At 41.0% G+C, this 16,538-nt stretch overlaps 1 protein-coding gene across 1 annotated transcript in view; it reads left to right on the forward strand.

Annotated features, from left to right (window-relative positions):
* Positions 1-16,538, forward strand: part of LOC136864220 (ras GTPase-activating-like protein IQGAP1) — a 565,781-nt gene that overhangs the window by 57,073 nt on the left and 492,170 nt on the right. The window contains exon 2 of the mRNA XM_068226153.1: positions 3,712-3,805. Coding sequence (XP_068082254.1) covers positions 3,712-3,805 — 94 coding nt within the window. The remainder of the gene's footprint in view (positions 1-3,711; positions 3,806-16,538) is intronic.

Genomic DNA, 16,538 nt, shown 5'->3' on the forward strand with positions numbered 1-16,538 from the left:
CTTCACAATGTCGTGAGTATCGTACCAAGCATCATCTAGATAGACGACTTTGCACCCCTCGGAACCCAACCTCCGGAGACGGTCTATGAATTTATATTGCCAAGCTACTATTCTAGCAGATTCCATTACAATCTGTTTTTCCTCAGAATACGGAAACAAAACCCAAGTTTTATCAACAGCTGTTGTAGAGTATTTTTTTTCATGAGGAAAGCCACACACATTTTTCAAATGTGTTAACAGTTCCTGTACGGTTGGTGACCTACCTGTAGTAAAGAATGTATATACCTCGCGTCTCACCATGTCACAGCAAAAATCATAAATTTTATTAAAGATAACCCTATTATTACCACACTTTTTTGGAGTGTAGGTCCCCTCTTTACTATTTTACATATAGTTTTCCTGTTAAGCTTCAACATTTTAGCTGTCTCAGAAATATAACCCTTGCGAACGTTGTTCTTCATAACGTATTCGTATGTGTTACATACCAGCCGTTGACTTTGCTTACTTAGTTTTACTCACCTTGTTTTTCTCCGCGGAACCACTGCTGCTCGGCTGAATATAAGTCGGGGACACAGAACCTGTACTACTTGGTCGAATATCACTGTTACTGGTGCTCGGTTGAGGATCGTTTGCGTGCACTTGCAGATTTAATTCAGGATTTTCTGATGCGATAATTTCCAGGTGTGATTCCCATGGCCTCCACATTACTGCATCAAGCAAAATGAAAAGCAACACACTTAACATATATTAACGAAGCAAATAAATTATCCCAAACTTTCAAACAGTGAACAAAGCAAGTGTGAATTTTCTGAGCTGAAAAAAAGAGACTGACGGCTATTTAACAAGAGGAGCATTGGCATCAGAGCTGTGAGGATTTCTGAAGGGGAATGCGAACTTCCGTTTTAAAGCCCACTGCAGTCATAAATCACCTCTTGCTAGGCAAGCGAGTGGCCAGGGAGATCAAACGTTTGCCGAACTGTTTGAATGCCGCTGGGTATGCGTTGCCCGTCTCAGCTATAATACTATTGTTTTGTGCCAGCTTCTGTGCATGTGAAGCACTGTGGGTCGGATCCACTGATCGTTTTAAATTCATATTTGTCCATCCATTCATTCTTTGTTCTCAAGCTTTGAATTCTGATCAGTGGAGGATTTTGGACTTTTTTGTCATTTCATTTTGTCTCGCTTTGTACCATTAGGGGCAGATGACCTCGATGTTAGGCCCCTTTAAACAACAAACACCAACAGTGGAAACAAACACACTAAACAACAAACATCAACAGTTGAAACAGACACACTGACGAACTTGAATGTTAGTTTTTGCGATATGGTAAAACCCCGTTAATTCAAAGTCATTGGGACGCAAAAATCAAACTTCGAATTACGTGATTTCGAATTAACTGCCAACTCGTTCTTCAGATATGCCAACCCTTGCCACGTCAAAAAATATTCGAAGATCTGTTCCTGCATGCAATTAACATTGATTCACAGTTTAAACCTTTCAAATGCAATGGAAAAGAGCTATTTCCAAAATGTATCCAAGAAGGTGCGTTTACAGTATTCAAATAATGCACTTGGATAACTTGCTGACAAACGTAACCTCACGCAACGAAATAAAACAAATGATTCCAAAGACGAGAAGTCTATGCTGGCTCTCCTGTGCAAGTATTTTATTCACTGTGTTACTGTACTGTATGCATTTTTATGTTTTGATGCCTTGTATTGGCATGGAAACTACCCAATGCCCTTAAAACATCGTGACTTATCGAACTTTACTATGATGACGGGAGGAAGTCTTTCGTTTCTGTCTGCATTACAATGTGGTACAGTGACCCCATCTCCTTTTAAAGTCCATTAAGGCTGAAGATGGCCAGCCAGACCAAAACTAGTCCCTAGTTCAGTAATGTAATTCAGTGATATTGCGTAATATAGTATTGAAAAAGGTGGACCATACGACATTAATTTAATAATTATTACTGTGTGCACAAAGCATAACTGTACACCTAATATCGAAAATAGGTGAGCCAGGAGCGTGTTGCCAACATTGACTTAAATAAAGCCCACACCCCAATTTCGTGCCTCAAATTTTAAACAAAGAATATGCCGGGATTATTTGCGTAAATACGGTATTTTCATTTGAACTAGGCCTACCATGGATCAGATTTTGTAACCATTGAAATGTGAGTGCGCTTCATCAGTAGAGTTAATACTACACAAAAATTGATTTAAGAAAAGTATGCAGTGTTTTTTCAGATTTTTTTTGTGAAGAGCTCTGTTAAGTTATTAAATTTACCTTAGTTGATAGCATAATGATGGGGCTGTTTCCAGTTCTTCTCCAGACTGAGTACATGTGGACAAAATCGGATCAGACCTAATTAACCAATTACTGTACTATGCAAGAGTAGTTTGACTTCAATGTGTTACTGTAGACCATTATGGTGCAGCGTGGGTAATGATGAAAGGACATCAAGGGTCTCGCGCAAGGTTAATTTTGTAAGTGGCTACCTGTTGTTTTTTCAGAGACTACCACATTCACATTTTCACATTGGTTTTGTGGTGAACTCTGTATCACCTCTGTTCTCCATGCTCTTTTTGACTCTTTGTCTCCAAACACACAGGTCATGTTGTTTTTAAGGGTGCCATTTCTTTTCTTTCCGACTTTAAAAAATAGCTTGGAGCCAGTAACTTCAATCTTTTTCTGCCCCTTTCTCTTTTAGCCTCCCTTCCACCAGGTACTTAAAGCTACCATTCTGGTTTTTATTTTGCATTAATAGCAGCCTCAGCTTGATTTCTTCACTGTCATAAGCCAGAGTCCAGCTCTATGGCTAAATGCTTAGCATGCTGGCCTTTGGTCACAGGGGTCCCAGGTTCAATTCCAGTTACAGATGGGAATTTTAACCATAATTGGTACAGAGCTCGATAGCTGCAATCGCTTAAGGGCAGCCAGTATCCAGTATTCGGGAGAGAGTGGGTTCGAACCCCACTGTCGGCAGCCCTGAAGATGGTTTTCCGTGGTTTCCCATTTTCACACCAGGCAAATGCTGGGGCTGTACCTTAATTAAGCCCATGGCTGCCTCCTTCCCACTCCTAGCCCCTTCCTGTCCCTTCGTTGCCATAAGACCTATCTGTGTCAGCGCGACATAAAGCAACTAGGGAAAAAAAAAACAACCCATAATTGGTTGATTCCGCTGGCACGGGGGCTGGGTATGTGTGTCGTCTTCATTTCATCCGCATCATGACGCGCAGGTCGCCCACGTGCATCAACTCAAAAGACCTGCAACTGGCGAGCAGAAATTGTCCTCGGACACTCCCGGCACTAAAAGCCATACGTCATTTCATTTCATAAGCCAGAATTCAGAAGTGTTGAAAGATTTAATAGAAGGTTATATGAATAGTTATACATAAACTTTGAATGCTCTGAATGGTATTTTGTTGAGGAATGCTGCACACTGAAAGATTCCAGGAACCTAGGTATTTAGCTGTCTAGAATTCTCATAACTTTTGAGAAACTAGACTTTGTGAACTTCTTGAATATTAAATGGTACTTCTAAGTCATTCCCTTCTTTTTCTTTAATATTGTGGACTGCAGCAGATAGAAGAAACTTTCTACTATAATAGGTCTAAGATAAAATCATAGCAATATAATATTAATTTTCAAGTTATTCCATTCTGGTGGAATTGTCTTATCTGACTGTGTTCTGTATTTGTTATTAGGCCCTGAATCTCGACAGAGTGCTGATGAGATGGATGAAAGACGTCAAAGGAATACGGCCTATGAATATCTATGTCACCTAGAAGAAGCAAAAAAGTAAGGGATAGTATTAAATATTACGTTGTAAGAGGTAAAGTTGAAGAAAATTAGAGTATTTTATTTTCTGTTTTGAGGATCAGTACCGGTAATTACCTTAAACATTCTGATGAAATTTAGAAATGTTCTTTTGTTGTCTATCAGCGGACATACAAATGTTTTTGTTTGTTATTAGATTTGATTTTCAGGGGATTTAATCTTGTTGTTCTGGTCATCAGTCAATAGACTGGTTTGATGCAGCCCTCCATATCACCCTATCCTGTTCTAACCTTTTTGCTTCTACCTAACTACATCTATTCTAATCCATATCATATTCATACTTTTGTGTACCCTGTAACCTCTTAGTGCAAATGAATAATTTGTAACTAGAATGAAAAGTCTAAATTGGGTGCCACCTGACTGTAGAGCATGAATAGACTGCTTCTCCTAAGGCAACTGTCATCAGGCTGAAGAGGCTCCAAATTTTCTTCATTACCTTAACCCATAAATTAGTGATGGGCTAGCGACGGAATCGAGTAGAATCGAGTAATGTGCTCTTAGAATCGGTATTACTCGACTCCAGACTCGAGTCCAAGCATACTGGTGTCGCTATCTGTGGACATGCCTTAGAACTAAAATCTACTGTACTGGAGTGCACGGCATTCAGGGTCACCCACAGAATATTTTTGTGGTGTGGAGTGTAATATGTTTGCTGCTGATGATTGATGTTGTTCAGTCATCGGTCGTCAATAATTCGATTGTTATGATTATTATTATCATCATCATAGGCACTTAAGGTTGTGACTTACTAACAAACTGTCAGCTGTTTAGCTAGAACAGAATGACGTTCTGTCCGCTGATTTGCTGCGTGAACGTACGTCACATTCTGGACGCCTCATCTTAACACCCGACATTGTATCTGCCGAAAGTAAGATATACATATAAACTGCTGTAATTCACCTGTTCCCTCGGACGATTGTAGGCTTTGGCACGGTTAGCAATAGGCTATGGTTACAATAAATCTGCCATACTACCGATCATATTAGCACATCTACGCCCGTGTATATGCATAATGGCTACATGAGATATAATTTACCAGTAGCGAAGCAATACAATGTGTGCAGAAATACCGTCTATAGTCTACAAATAGCGCATGTTACCGGGCGAGTTGGCCGTGCGCGTAGAGGCGCGCGGCTGTGAGCTTGCATCCGGGAGATAGTAGGTTCGAATCCCACTATCGGCAGCCCTGAAGATGGTTTTCCGTGGTTTCCCATTAGCACACCAGGCAAATGCTGGGGCTGTACCTTAATTAAGGCCACGGCCGCTTCCTTCCAACTCCTAGGCCTTTCCTATCCCATCGTCGCCATAAGACCTATCTGCGACGTAAACCCCTAGCAAAAAAAAAAAAAAGGCACATGTTTAAAATACACTAATTACAACATACATACCGTGACAGGAATTTGAAATAATAATAATAATAATAATAATGTTATAACTTTTACGTCCAAGTACGTACATTTGTATGGTTTTCGGGGATGCCGAGGTACCGCATTTAGTCCCCCGGGAGATTTTTTACGTCCCAATAATTCTACCGACACTAGGTTGACGTATTTGAGCACCTTCAAATACTACCGGAATAAACCAGTATCGAACCGGCCAAGTTGGGCTATGAAGGCCAGATAAGCTATATTATCAATATTAGAATAGATGGCATATTCAGTGAAGTGTGTGCGAGACGCCGTAAACGGATATTTTCATATCTTATTATGCGTATTAAGTGGCATTATTATCGTTCTCAAGTAATTATCAAATTTAGGTTATTCCTTTTCCGCATTCATTCAGTTTTTTCATATCGTACCGCGCTGTCGCAATCCCATAAACCCTCAGCGACCGCTTGTACGCATGCTTCATCCATCTACGAGCCGGCGAGTGAGCGAACGTGTGACGTCATGCTATCATCGAGCCTTCGCAAGCGAAGCGAGTCCGAGCCTGGACTCGAAAGAATCGAGTACCGCGATTCCAGGCATCACTCGTGCACATCACTACCATAAATGATTTACCACAAGTTTCACTACAAGAATCTACTCCCGAAAGAAAATAAAACCAAACAAACACCAACAATAATCATCGCATGACGAGACAATCTAATCATCATCTTGAACCAGCTCCAGTTGCTTTGGTGCGGAGAAGGGGCACTCTCCATTTACTTCTGTGCATGTAGAGGTTTTCTTCCATAACCTGCTGCAAATCCAGGTCTCGTTCAGTTAGATAATTTCTAATTTGATTGCTCCATCTCTTCCTTGGCCGACCTCTTGATCTTTTGCCTTTGATTTCCTTCTCAATCCACACTAGCTGTTCTCTGTGTGTCCATTCTTTTGAGATGATCAAACTTTTTCAGTCTGGCTTCGACACAGATCTTCCTAAGGGAGTTTTTGCACTTCGACAAGATTGCGTACGTAGTTTCTTATTTTCTCTCTCCTTGTTTTCTGAATCATAGTTCTTAAGAACTTCATTTCCACTGCTTGTAGTTTGCTGATATTTCTGTTGGTTTGGATGCAGGTTTCTAGACTGTGTGTGGTAACTGGTGCAAAAACATCCCTGTAGAGTGTAGAAAAGCTCCTGTAAAGTACTAATTTTGATCTTAATGGAACTTGCTTATCCCAGAGAAATTTTCTCACTAGGTAAAACTATGCTCCATTTTGTACTCAACTAGTGATTTCTGTTATTTCAATTTAATTGTGATACAGTTCAATACGGAACATCATGGATTTTTTATCTTTAAATGTGTAATTAATTGAAAAGATGTATATATTTAATCACTGGTACGTCATTTTGAATTATTATGTTTGTATATAGGGTTTTTAGTCATCCATTTCACATCATTTCATTTCTTTGTGTAGCGGCTATAACGTATTCTGAACGAACGACTTATTGAGTAAAGTATTACAACCTCATTCGTATTAATAGCTTGCAGTAAATTTCCAATAGCCGAGGTCAGGTGACCGGAATCACCAGGCTAATTTCAGCCCATTACCAGGAAATGTACGTCATCAAGCTTGAAAGAGATCTTACCCTTTCCACACTCTGAGAAGACAGTTAGTCTTGTTAACGCCTACTTTTCGAAGTTCGCTACCTGGTGCTTTGATTCCGCCGGAAAGTTCAACCTATGTGAATGGACGTTATGAAGCAACGTGATGGATTCACAGCAATGGATAGGAGAAGGGATACAACATCAGATCTTACTGGACCATGTGATACGGTTAATGGAGGGAGACTTTGGAGCCTATATACATCGATGACAAGAGCTGGAGAGGACACTTTTCTGACTTAAGAGTGCTTACTTACGTTTTGGAAGAAGATACTATCATTACATCGGAGGAGGGCTGTATGTCTTACATCGGAGAAGAGCTTAACTTAGTTTACTTCGCATCTGAGTAGAGCACTACTCAAAATTTACTCTCATTGAGACCTGTTCATCTCAATGACGAGAGTTAGTCAACGAGAGACCGGTTTTGACTGGCATAGGGCAGGAGAGATTTTGTTATGTATTTAGTTACGCTACAGTTCTATAATACGGAAGAATACAAGTGTATTCCTTCCATGAACGTAACCCAAGGTGGTTTTGCTATTAAAATTAGGACTTATTACGACTTTATATAAGGAGTACCGTAGGAAGTGTTAAAGGCAGGAAAGTCATAGTACAGCTAGTTGACTATGCACGAATCAGAAATAGGACTGGAGTCAACAACGAGAGATGACGCCTGTACGAGTGGTCCATCAAACATCAGCTGTTTAACAGTCTACAAAGGGTGAGCTAATGGCATAAATTACTGCAAGTCTCCGTGTAACAGTTCTTTTTCTTAGATGTTATTGCATTCAACTTTTCTTTCGCTTCCGTAAGTTCAGATTTTGTTAATACGCCGTTACGCTACATTTTTCATCCTAATAAATAGTTGTTTTAATTTGTATTTCCTGAAATTCTTATTAATTATCCTTAACTTCCAACATAGTGTACTTAATGGTTAGTGTTCCATCACCCCACCTCTGGGAGTATTTAGAGTCATAGGCTTGAAGGCTGGCACCCGTGGGATATTGTTTATGGAGAAACGATGAGAGATTATTTATTTATATTAAAATTAAGGTGACCCGCCACGTCACATTTTGTCACACACCTGTGGGCAAGAGTTGGTACGTCACAAGTTGAACAGAAACAAGAAGTGTAGACATTGAACATGGATATCTTGATAATGTTGCCATCAAACCGTGTGTTAGTTCAACAGAAACAGGCAGGGATAGAAAGTGGAAAGTCAGTACACTTTGCTATTTCTTATATTTTAACAAAGATGAAGTATGATATACATGTTGATTTCCATATTGAATCTGAAATATTTGTTCCGAATGAGTAAATTTATAATACTAATATAAATGGTCCGTTATTGGACATTATAAATTTTCCAGCTAACTCATTCCTGGTTGCCAGCGTTTCGCCCTTGTGTGCTAGGCTGAGCTCATCAGTTGGTACCTAGCACACCTACCAAGACGCTGGCTAGTGCATACCATGCAGGCCACTGCATAGGCTAATTGTAGCCACCAGCAGTGCCAATGCACTATGAGAGACTTTGTCCCATTATCAAAAATTGATGCCTGCTTGGCCATCAGATGATATACATGTTGATTCCCATAGGGAATCTGAAATATTTGTTCCGAATGAGTAAATTTATAATACCAATATAAATGGTCCGTTATTGGACATTATAAATTTTCCAGCTAACTCATTCCTGGTTGCCAGCGTTTCGCCCTCTTGTGCTAGGCTGGGCTCATCAGTTGGTACCTAGCACACCTACCAAGACGCTGGCTAGTGCATACCATGCAGGCCACTGCATAGGCTAATTGTAGCCACCAGCAGTGCCAATGCACTATCAGAGACTTTGTCCCATTATCAAAAATTGATGCCTGCTTGGCCATCAGATGATATACATGTTGATTCCCATAGGGAATCTGAAATATTTGTTCCGAATTTGTAAATTTATAATACCAATATAAATGGTCCGTTATTGGACATTATAAATTTTCCAGCTAACTCATTCCTGGTTGCCAGCGTTTCGCCCTCGTGTGCTTGGCTGGGCTCACCAGTTGGTACCTAGCACACCTACCAAGACGCTGGCTAGTGCACTGCATGCATGTATATCATCTGTGTACCAGTTACTCATAGAATGTTACAGGTGAGATGTGCTCATAAGAAATACCAGGATTACCTGGAGAAGATATGCTTGAAGGTCAAAGAAGGGTGCAGAAAAAAAGTTGAGAAACTAAGAATAAGTGATGAAATAAGAAGGTTGGAAGAAAAAAAAAAAAAAAAAAAAAAAGAAAAGTTAAAAGAAAGCAGTCACAAGAATGTGAAGCCAGAATGGAAGGTACAATATGCCTACTTCAAACCAGAAAAAATTGTGTGTAATTTTGTTGGTGTGCTGCATTTTTTTACTTTATTACCAACATTCTGTGTTCATTAGTAATTTTAATAGTAATGCTTTCATTATTCATGTATAAATAAAATGTATTAACATTTATTATTATCTCTCAGTTCATTATTAAATTGTTGCCATTGGTGCTTTCATGGCTCGTACTTATAGACATGATATAGGCTTTTGGGCTTATGCCGTGTCAAGAAAATAAGATGATATTCTGTACGTTTCACAGAGAACTTTGCTCTGCGTCGTCAGGGACACTTGCTATCAATTAAGTAATACCTGTTTGCCAGCCATTAGGTAGGTCTGTTCCCTGTCCCTTCACTATTGTTATTGCGTTTCGGTGTTTTCCAAATTCGTACATTCCTCATCGCCAGATGTTTCATTCCAGGCTTGTGTCAATGTCATAACCTTCATAAGTGCGTACACCTGTTATGTTGTGTGACTCTCTGACTGATTCCGCTGGTTCCGTCAGCTGCTGCTTCGAACGCTAGAGCTGTACTGCGTCCGGGGAGCCATCTGGTGGCGAATGAACATACCATTCCTACTTCTATTATCACGTCTAAATTCAAACCACATTGTTTGACAAGCCGTTCTCATGGACAGTCGAGACTTTCTTCTGATGACGCAGAGCAAAGTTTTCTGTGAAACGTGAAGAATTTCACCATATTTTCTTGACCTGGCATAAGCCTAAAAGCCTATATCATGTCCATTATTAAATTGTATGTACTTTACTGTTCAAAATGTTGTATTTCCTATTTGATTAATAAGTATTGTGTACAAGTGTGTGTTCTACAGCTAATGGGGTGCAGAAGACTTAAAAATTGTGCAGTTGCCAAATTTTTGTTGGGGAAATACAATATTTTGATCAGGGAAAGTCAGGGAAATTAGTTTGACTTTCTGGCTGAGATGGCTTCTGCCATTTGGCTGTGGCATCTGCAAAAGTCCACTGGTAGCAGTGCTCTAACTGAAACATTTTTAAGCGTCTCTCAGTCAATGCAACCTCTTCTAAATAGGAGCTTTTGGATTGCTTACCGAGCAGCTGATATGAAAGTTGGCGATCTCTAGTGTTCGACATTGATGAATAATCAGAGTGCTGGAATGCACAAAGATCCAATCTAGGACACTGTAAAATTAACAGAGGAAGCTCTACACATGCCTTATGATCATATGATACCAAAGTACAACTTTGAAAATTGTTTGAGACCCAGATAATAAAAAAAGAAGACTGGGATATTAACAAATGGAATGCTGAAAAAGAAGATATAGTGTGGTGGACTGATGGCTCAATGACTGGGGATGGCACAGGAGGAGGGATCAATGGGGGAAGACCTGAGAGGTCAATCCAGATGAGCCTGGGGACATTCACTACAGTCTTTCGAGCAGAAGTGATAGCTATCACAACATGTCTTGAAGAAAATCTGAAAATGAAGTATAGGAATAAGAACATAATTTTTATGGACAGCCAAGCAGCCATTAAGGCACTAGAAGCAGTCTGTATAATACCCAGAATTGTCTGGTATTGCCATTCACTTCTCCTGAAGCTCTCAAAGTAGAACATTGTCAAAATAATATGGGTACCAGGGCATGCAGGTATAGACGGAAATGAAGAGGCAGATAAACTGGCCAGGAAAGGAGCAGAAACACATTTTGTAGGCCCAGAATCTGTATGTGGGATTTTCTGTGGACAAGCCCGACACTACATAGGAAACTGGGTACAAAAGAAACAAATGGAGAACTGGAAAAGTACTCCAGGATGCAGGCTTTACAACGGAACTGATTAAAGGACCAAACAAGAAGCATACTAAAGAACTGTTGAAACACAGCAGAGAAAATATAAGGTGGGTAGTAGGATTGTTGACAGGACACTGCCATCTGAAAAAACACCTACATAGAATTCGAGTAATAAGAATATATGTAGGAAATGCAATGAAGCAGAGGAATCAGCTGAACACATACTTTTTGAATGTGAGGCACTGGGTAGAATCTGACTCTCTACTCTAGGACTACCAGGTGGAGAGAGAAAATCCAAGAAGACCCAATAAGAACAACCTGCAGCGTTGTGAAGGGAGCAGGTATATCTAGGTGGGTATGAAGGAAAAACATGGTAGCATAAGATCTTAGAGGTCAACGCTAATTAGGAACTAATATTTAGAGGCTCCGTGTAGAAAAGGATTCATTGGATCCAGTTCTGAAAAACTAGGAATCACTTCTTGGGGAAACTTCAATCCACATTTGAAGTTTTTAATTTTATTTGAATAGTCTGTTGTTCGTAAATTTTAATTATTAATTTTTCAGCATCTGTAAATGGAACAGACATTTTGAGACAAAAACTTCGAACTAGTGGCGCACACAATGTTGACTCTCTGGACGAACTAATCTGATTTAGTGAGCTACCAGTCGCCATGAGTGGAAGAGACTTCAGGCTCGTTAACAACGGCCTGCTGTTGATGAGTGGAGGGAGGTGGCACCATCCAAAGTGTCTTGGGCGAAGGCTCTGGACCCCTTTCTACACCTGGGGGGGGGGAGTGTATTGGAGTGGTGGGGAGGGGAGTGGAGTCGATGAAAGGGGTTTAAAAGTGTAAAATGTGCTGAATGTTACTTCACATGTTTTAAGTTGAACATAACCTTCCCTTATCTGCAACAGACCTAGCGAGAATATTATTCAAGGCCACGTTTTCAGACTCTGAAATTGCTAAAAAAGTATGGGAGTGGCAAATCTTAGACAACTCAATAGTGAGAAACATGACGGAGCCATCATTATCTGAAATAGTCAATAGTCTCCAAAATCCACCCTATTCATATACGAAGGCCATCCGGAAAGTGGTACCCGTTTGTGCAATAAAAACACAGGAGTAAATATTACCAAACATACACATTTTTATTGGAAAGAGCATACTTTACTACTTCTCCACATAATCTCCAAGCAAATTTAGGCATTTGTCATAACGTGGGACGAGTTTTTGTATTCCAGCGTCATAGTCCTCTGCCACCAGCGTATTGAGATATGTAGTCACCGCTCGTTTAAGTTCTTCATCACTGTCAGATCTTTTTTCTGCTAGAAGGGCGGAAAGAAGTCCATTCGACACTCCATGTCGTACGATGACGGCATGTAAAAGATCTCTGGTGATACATTTGGTATTTATTCGACAAAATTAATTAAATCTCAGCCATAGACGCCCAAGAGAGATCCGGTTTACTCTAGGTCCGCTAGATGGCAGACAGAGTAAGCCGGAACGTCGAAATTGACGAGCAGACAGCCAGATGGCGTCAAATCGAAATGTCTGCAAACGGTAGCTGAGGCCATACGATTATTATTATTCTGCTAGAAAGTCTTTAAGCTTCGCAAAGAGATGAAAATCTGAAGGGTTCAAGTCCGGGCTATACGGGGATGGTCGAAGGTTTCCCACTTGAATTGCTGCAAAAGTTGTGTATCGCAGCTGCACGAGGCCTGGCATTGTCATGAAAGAGAATGACGTCTGCAGACAACAGACCTCGCCGTTGATTTTGTATTGCCCGCCGTAATTTCTGTAATGTTTCACAATACGTATTAGCATTAATTGTGTCTCCACGGGGCATAAAGTCAATGAGCAGTACACCTCGGCGATCCCAGAAAATATTTGCCATGAGTTTCCTGGTGGACAGAACTGTCTTGAATTTTTTTGGTTTGGTTGGTGAATGAGCATGATGCCACTCCATTGACTGTTGTTTACTCTCAGGTGATGCATAACAAACCCATGTTTCGTCCCCAGTAATGATGCGAGTCAGGAAAGAGTCTCCTTCATCGGAATAACGTCCCAGAAACGTCAGTGCTGGAGCCATATGCTTGGTTTTGTGCTCCTCTGTAAGCATGTGAGGGACCCACCTTGCACAGATTTTTGAATAATGCAGATGGTCTTTGACAATTTCATGAACAATCGTTCGAGACACATTAGGAAAATGTTCAGAGTTCATCAATTGTGACGCGCCGATCGTTCCTCACGCATTCGTCTACTGCGCTCAGCAGTTGGTCTGTAATGACAGATGGTCTCCCTGAACACTCCTCGTCGTGTGTATTCCCCCTCCTCAGGTTGAAGTTGCGACACCAGCGCCGAACAGACGACTTGTCCATCACATTGTCTCCATACACCTCCGTTAATTGGCGATGAATATCTCAAGGTCAAACATTTCGTGCATTAAGAAATTTAATCACGGCCCTCACTTCACAACTGGCAGGGTTCTCAATTTGTTTAAACATTTTAAACGATCACAGACACAACACAGGCAATGCTAGTGTCACGCAACCTCGCACAGAGCAGGCAGACAAGCCACTGATGCGGTCTGACCTTGCCCAGCGGCTACTCGAGTCGTCAGCGCTTCATGCGGCGCTAACGGGTACTACTTTCCGGATGGCCCTCGTACATTTCCATTTATTTAGGAACAACATGGCAGCTCTGTAGTGATACGAGTTCTCAGAGTTTGTGTCATGTTTTTAATGGTAAAAAGAGTAATAACTTCTGTGAAAATAGTACCAAAGCACTCCTTAACAAACTGAGAATTTTGCATGGATTTAGAAATTAAAGAACGCTTGTTAATAGCATCTAAATGTGAAATTAATTCTTGGACGTGGTGTGGAAGTTTAGGTTTACAGCCTACCGCAGTAACGGGTAGGGGGCGCCTGGTGGGGAGCAAGTTTGCCGAACCACCTGCATCATTACTCCACCTTGTGATACTTTCCGTTGCTGTTAGTGGAGATGTGGAATTGAACCCAGGACAAAACTCAGGAGTCTCATTCAACTGCCTGTGCAACGTGTGTACATAGGTGGTTTAAAAGTTCTCGGAATGTACTAGAATTAAGTATCTTACCCCGGTGGAACTGCTTTTATTTTTCAACATAGTCTCCCTGTAGACTAATGCATTTGGTCCAGCATTGTTCCAATGCCTTGATCCCATCTCAAAAATGAGATTCCTCCAGGCCTGCAAAATACCTCTCCAATTCGGCTGCTAGTTCTTCCCTTGTAGAAAATCTCTGTCCGCCGAGGAAAATTTTCAGCTTGGGGAATAGATGAAAGTCTGATGGTGCCAAATCAGGTGAATAGGGTGGATGTGGCAACAGTTCGTACCACAGTTCATGAAGTTTTGCCATGGCAATAACACTTCTGTGCGGCGGAGCGTTGTCCTTATGAAAGATGACCCGTTTCCTTGCCAAACCAGGCCTTATTTCGCATATCTTTTCCTGTAGTTGGTCTAGGTGGTTTGCATAGTATTTTCCCGTAATTGTTTGGCCAGTAGGAAGATAATCTATCAGCAGAATGCCTTTTGCATCCCAGAAAACTGAGGCCATGAACTTTCTGGCTGAATGCACTGCCTTTGCTTTCTTTGGTGGTGGTGGTGAATCAGCTTGTTTCTATTGCTTTGACTGCTGTTTTGTCTCTGGGGTATAGTAGTGGACCAAAGTTTCATCTGTAGTCACAAACCGGCGCAAAACATCTTGTTGGTTGCACTGAAAACAGGCCAGACTTTGTTCGGACATTTCCAATCTGGTGCGTTTATTGTCCAATGTTAAGAGCCGCGGCACCCATCTTCCGGATAATATTTTCATACCCAATTCTTCGGTTAAAATATAATATACCCGTTCAGAAGACATCCCTACAGCTTCAGCAATCTCCCGCACTTTCAGTCGACGATCCTCCATGACCATTATGCACTTTCGCAATAAATTCTGGGGTCGTAACACTTTTTGGCCGTCCACTACACAGATCATCCAAGCTCTCCCGACCAAATTTAAACTCGCTGCTCCACTTGGCAACAGTTGAAAATGAAGGAGCCGAGGCCCCCAGTGTGTTCTGAAAGTCGGCATGAATTTCCTTTGCTTTCATACCTTTCTTTACAAAGTATGTAATCACTGCTCGAATCTCAGTTTTTCCCATTGTCACAAATCACTGTGCGGGAACGACAACAAAGAGTCGTCACTACCACACTCCTGCAGCTAGAGCACTGACGCGCCATGTGTTCACTTGCAAAGGATGTGTGATTACTGCGTGGGAACCTCGTTGATGTAGCACTGACATCTAGCGGTGATTCCGAGAACTTTTCAGACACCCTCGTAATTCTAAAGGTCGCGTGAATCGGTTGTTTGTGATGTGTACATTTTAACACAACATTATGCGGTGTAAATAGTGAGTTCAACAATTCAGAACATTGGACTGCAGGTAAGAGGACAGTTACGGTGTTCTCATTTAATGCTCGTAGCCTGAAATGTGCGAAGCGAAAACAGGCCATCCAGGCCATTCTTGCCTCTTTAGACCCATCAATTGAGTGTGTTAGTGAATCCTGGCTAAATTCGTCAACATACGACAAAAAAGTGATACCTCAGTCATACACAGTATTTAGGAAAGATTGATCATGGACTTCCGGTTGAGGGACACTTATTGCAATGATTCCCAAATTCAACCCTGTGTGCCTCCAGCAGTTGGAAACAAAGGCAGAAGTTGTATGGGTGAAATTCACGTGCGCTGGAAGCAAGTTTCTTTTGGGTTCTTTGTACCGATCTCTGAAGTCCCCCAGTGACATCAATGAGAAATTACTACTGTCTCTAAGCCGTTTACAAAATATCCAGCGCCGATATAAAGGTATATACATAACTGGGGATTTTAACTTGGAAGTTGACTGGCAGCACAATCGTCCTCACCTCCCGCCTATTCCCATCAATCTATTAGCAGAAACTTTCCTTACAGCATTGCATTCTACAACCTGTTCCTTGACCAATTAATTACTGAACCAACCCGTATAACAAAAACCTCTAGCTCCACACTAGATTTATTCCTTACTAATCTACCATCCTCAATATTGAAGACACAAGTCACCCCCAGCTTTTCCGACCACCTAGCAGTTAGAGCCACCCTGAAACACAAGAAACCACCAGTAAAAGAATATAATAGAGATGTCTATAACTACAAAAGAGCTGACTGGGAACTACTATCATACCTTCTCAGAAAACATTTACCCATACCATTATCTTTAAACACCGTGGACATCAATTCGGTGCGGTCTAGATGGCAAGAAAGTAAAAATCTCTTCGAATAAAAACTCTCCATGGATCTCTAAAGAAATAATAAAAATGATACGCAAAAGGAACACTCTTAATAGGAAATGGAAACGGGATACAAGCGATCTTATGTGGGATAAATATAAATGCGTGAGAAACACAATCAAGCAACTCATCCGCGAAGAATACAAAAGGTACATAAACAAGATAAGTGGCAACAGCAAAGACATGTGGAGATTCCTGAATAGAAAACATTACAACT

The sequence above is a fragment of the Anabrus simplex genome, chromosome 1 (assembly GCF_040414725.1).
Source record: "Anabrus simplex isolate iqAnaSimp1 chromosome 1, ASM4041472v1, whole genome shotgun sequence".
Lineage (NCBI taxonomy): Eukaryota > Metazoa > Arthropoda > Insecta > Orthoptera > Tettigoniidae > Anabrus > Anabrus simplex.